The 3,561-nt window shown below is 34.1% G+C and overlaps 1 protein-coding gene across 1 annotated transcript in view; it reads left to right on the forward strand.

The window, feature by feature from the left end:
• Positions 1-3,561, forward strand: part of rragca (Ras-related GTP binding Ca) — a 12,676-nt gene that overhangs the window by 4,041 nt on the left and 5,074 nt on the right. The window contains exons 2-3 of the mRNA XM_016523467.1: positions 900-1,103; positions 2,013-2,212. Coding sequence (XP_016378953.1) covers positions 900-1,103; positions 2,013-2,212 — 404 coding nt within the window. The remainder of the gene's footprint in view (positions 1-899; positions 1,104-2,012; positions 2,213-3,561) is intronic.

Raw genomic sequence — 3,561 nt, forward strand, 5'->3', positions numbered from 1 at the left:
AGCACACCTCGCTTTTCAGACCGATGAGCTTTGTAAAAATCGACGCGTTTCAGAAAGGCATAGAGGAGAAACAATAATGTACAGTATGTGGAAAATAATGTGTTTTTGAACCTTAAACCGCATAAACCCATTTCATTACACCAAATACACAAAATAATGTTATTTTTAGCAACATCATGTGACCCCTTTAAGTGCACCTTTCGTGTAGGCTATTACTCGTATTGGTTTAGGAAATAAAGCCATTAGAGATGCACTCAGTAATTGTCGCTAATTTAAAAATGCACACAAAGTAGTGAACAGCGCTTTTGACATGTAATTGATTGAGATACTACTACTGATAATAACAGTAGTAATATTAAGTTTGTCTTATATAGCATTTTTTATAAAAACATACAAATAAAAGTACCAAACATCATAACAACAAACACCATACAAACAAGCAATTCCTGTCGGTGTCGGTATTCACGACGACTCCCCACAATTTCCATGCCACCAGTTGATAAATGCTGCATCATCAAGCACTGGACATGAACACATGACAGTCATAACTGCTGTACTGTGAAGCACACAAATGCCTCAAGGAGAGAACTCATAAGCATGCATGAGGACAATAATAAAAATTAATGAATGTACCACTTTTTTACAATGAAAAGTGTGTAAACAACGTCTTGTTGTGGTTAATTACTGAGTGCAAGTTTAAAAGGCCTGTGATGACCATGACTGTATGATTTAAGAATGTAAAATTTGAAGCCCCTGAGAATTAAGTCTTGCCACCAGTAAGCTCCTCAAAGTCCATGAAGCATGTGACGGGGCTTTTAGTTTGATTTCACAACTGTCTGACTTTATTACTCTCCCATTGGAGGAATGCTTTAATGTACAAAATGTCTTTGACTTATTAGGTGGTGTTTCATAAGATGTCCCCCAACGAGACCCTGTTTCTCGAGAGCACCAACAAGATCTATAAAGATGACATCTCCAGCAGCTCCTTCGTCAACTTCCAGATCTGGGACTTCCCTGGACAAGTGGACTTTTTTGATCCAACCTTTGACTACGAGATGATTTTCAGAGGAACTGGGGCCTTGATATTTGTCATCGATGCACAGGTGAAACAAGAAATTCAAAGCCTTGACACTAATTATTGTGCACACCCAAACGACATAGTGATGTAGTTCTGTCAGTAATTCGAGATGGCTGGATTTTTTTTGTGAAATGTTATAATTACAAATCATGGCTGGCTGTTTTATTCATTGATGGAATATGTAAAGTTTTAAGCAGATAATGCTGGGTTTCTTAGTATTTATGTTTGTTTATACTATATTTCAAAAAGAAAGTAACTGTATTAATCAATCAAAGTTGTCATTGTAAAAGAAAGTTTTTTTTTTACTTCCATAGTATGGAAAAAACACTTAGGAACGCAATGGGCACGAGAAACTGTTTGTTTACCTACGTTTGTTCACCTTCACCTATTTTTTTGGTGAACTATACCTTTAATGGTTCTAAATAGTTGGCTTATTGAAACCTTGGCATTGAGTCCAGACATTCTGGTTTCATTTAATTGAATGTTGTTTGTCATTGAGGCATAGCTCATTGGATCACATTGGCTTAAGGTAAAAATAGGTACAAGATTGACTTCTGCTGATATAGGGAATTCCGTGCTGTTTTCTCTCAGCCCTTCAGTCTTACTTCTAGCTGAAAGTTATTTTAAAGGATATGATCGATTAGATCATAGAACCCTTTTACTAGTGGAAGTCTCAACTACAGCAGTGTGTGATAATACACAAAAAGATGTGTTATTTCATCAAGAAGAGCTGTAAAAGATCTTCTGCTATTTGAAAAAAACTTTCTTACATAATTTTTGTAGTTCTGCATCTGTATATAGTTATTTTTTTTGTAAATATGAAAAATGCAATTTGTTTGGTAACCTAAAGTATGGCATTTTCTCTAAACCTGGCCATCCTCTACATTGTACATTGCCAGCTCATACCATCTTGCATTCTTCCTCTGTATCACAGGATGACTATGTGGAGGCCCTTAGTCGACTCCACCTAACAGTATCACGCGCCTACAGGGTCAACCCAGAGATCAACTTTGAAGTGTTTATCCATAAAGTAGATGGCCTGTCTGATGACCATAAGATTGAGACCCAGCGGGATATACACCAGAGGGCTAACGATGACCTGGCAGATGCCAGTTTAGAGAAACTACATCTCAGGTAAACATTTGCAGTTTTATTTCTAATGCTGTTTATTGATTGAAATACTTCTTGAACCATAATATGTGCCACTATTTATGCGATCTGAGAAGATGGAACAGATACACTATTCTTATATATTTTTTAATTTTACAGATCAGCGATTATAGGCATTTGCTAAATTAATTTGGTTATGAGATTTTAAATAGAGTGCCACTTATGGCTGAATCCGATTACATGGTTTTTCTGTTGTCTTCACTAATGCTTTAGAATCTCCTCGTACTTTTTACTGAATGTGAAGATGAATATGCATCTTGCAACTCTCTGATCTACTTAAGAGTGTCTGCTTAATAGTGCATTATCTGAAAATACTTGCATTTAACCTTGTATTGTTTGTGACCCTGGACCACAAAACCAGTCGTAAGTCGCACAGGTATTTTTGTAGCAATAGCCAACATTACATTGTATAGGTCAAAATTATCGATTTTTCTTTTATGCTAAAAATCATTAGGATATTAAGTAAAGATCATGTTCCATGAAGATATTTTATACCGTAAATATATCAACTATATCAAATATATAAAGTACTGTATATCAACACTTAATTTTTTATTAGTAATATGAATTGCTAAGGACTTCATTTGGACAACTTTAAAGGCAATTTTCTCAATATTTAGATTTTTTTTTTTTTTTTTCACAATCAAGATTCCAGATTTTCAAATAGTTGTATCTCGGGCAAATATTGTCCTATTCTAATAAACCATACATCAATGGAAAGCTTATTTGTTCTTTTTTATTATTTGGTTTTTATTAGACTGGTTTTGTAGTCCAGGGTCACATTTACCTGTATCAATCCAAATATGGCATCTACAATCACCTCAGTAAAAAAAATAAAAAATAAATATATATATATATATATATACAGTGGGTACGGAAAGTATTCAGACCCCCTTAAATTTTTCACTCTTTGTTATATTGCAGCCATTTGCTAAAATTTTCAAATAGTTGTATCTCGGGCAAATATTGTCCTATTCTAATAAACCATACATCAATGGAAAGCTTATTTGTTCTTTTTTATTATTTGGTTTTTATTAGACTGGTTTTGTAGTCCAGGGTCACATTTACCTGTATCAATCCAAATATGGCATCTACAATCACCTCAGTAAAAAAAATAAAAAATAAATATATATATATATATATATACAGTGGGTACGGAAAGTATTCAGACCCCCTTAAATTTTTCACTCTTTGTTATATTGCAGCCATTTGCTAAAATCATTTAAGTTAATTTTTTTTCCTCATTAATGTACACACAGCACCCCATCCATGTCAATATGGGGTGCTGTGTGTACATTAATGAGGAAAAAAAA

This window comes from Sinocyclocheilus rhinocerous, unplaced genomic scaffold (assembly GCF_001515625.1).
Source record: "Sinocyclocheilus rhinocerous isolate Xijiao unplaced genomic scaffold, SAMN03320098_v1.1 scaffold300, whole genome shotgun sequence".
Taxonomy (NCBI): domain Eukaryota; kingdom Metazoa; phylum Chordata; class Actinopteri; order Cypriniformes; family Cyprinidae; genus Sinocyclocheilus; species Sinocyclocheilus rhinocerous.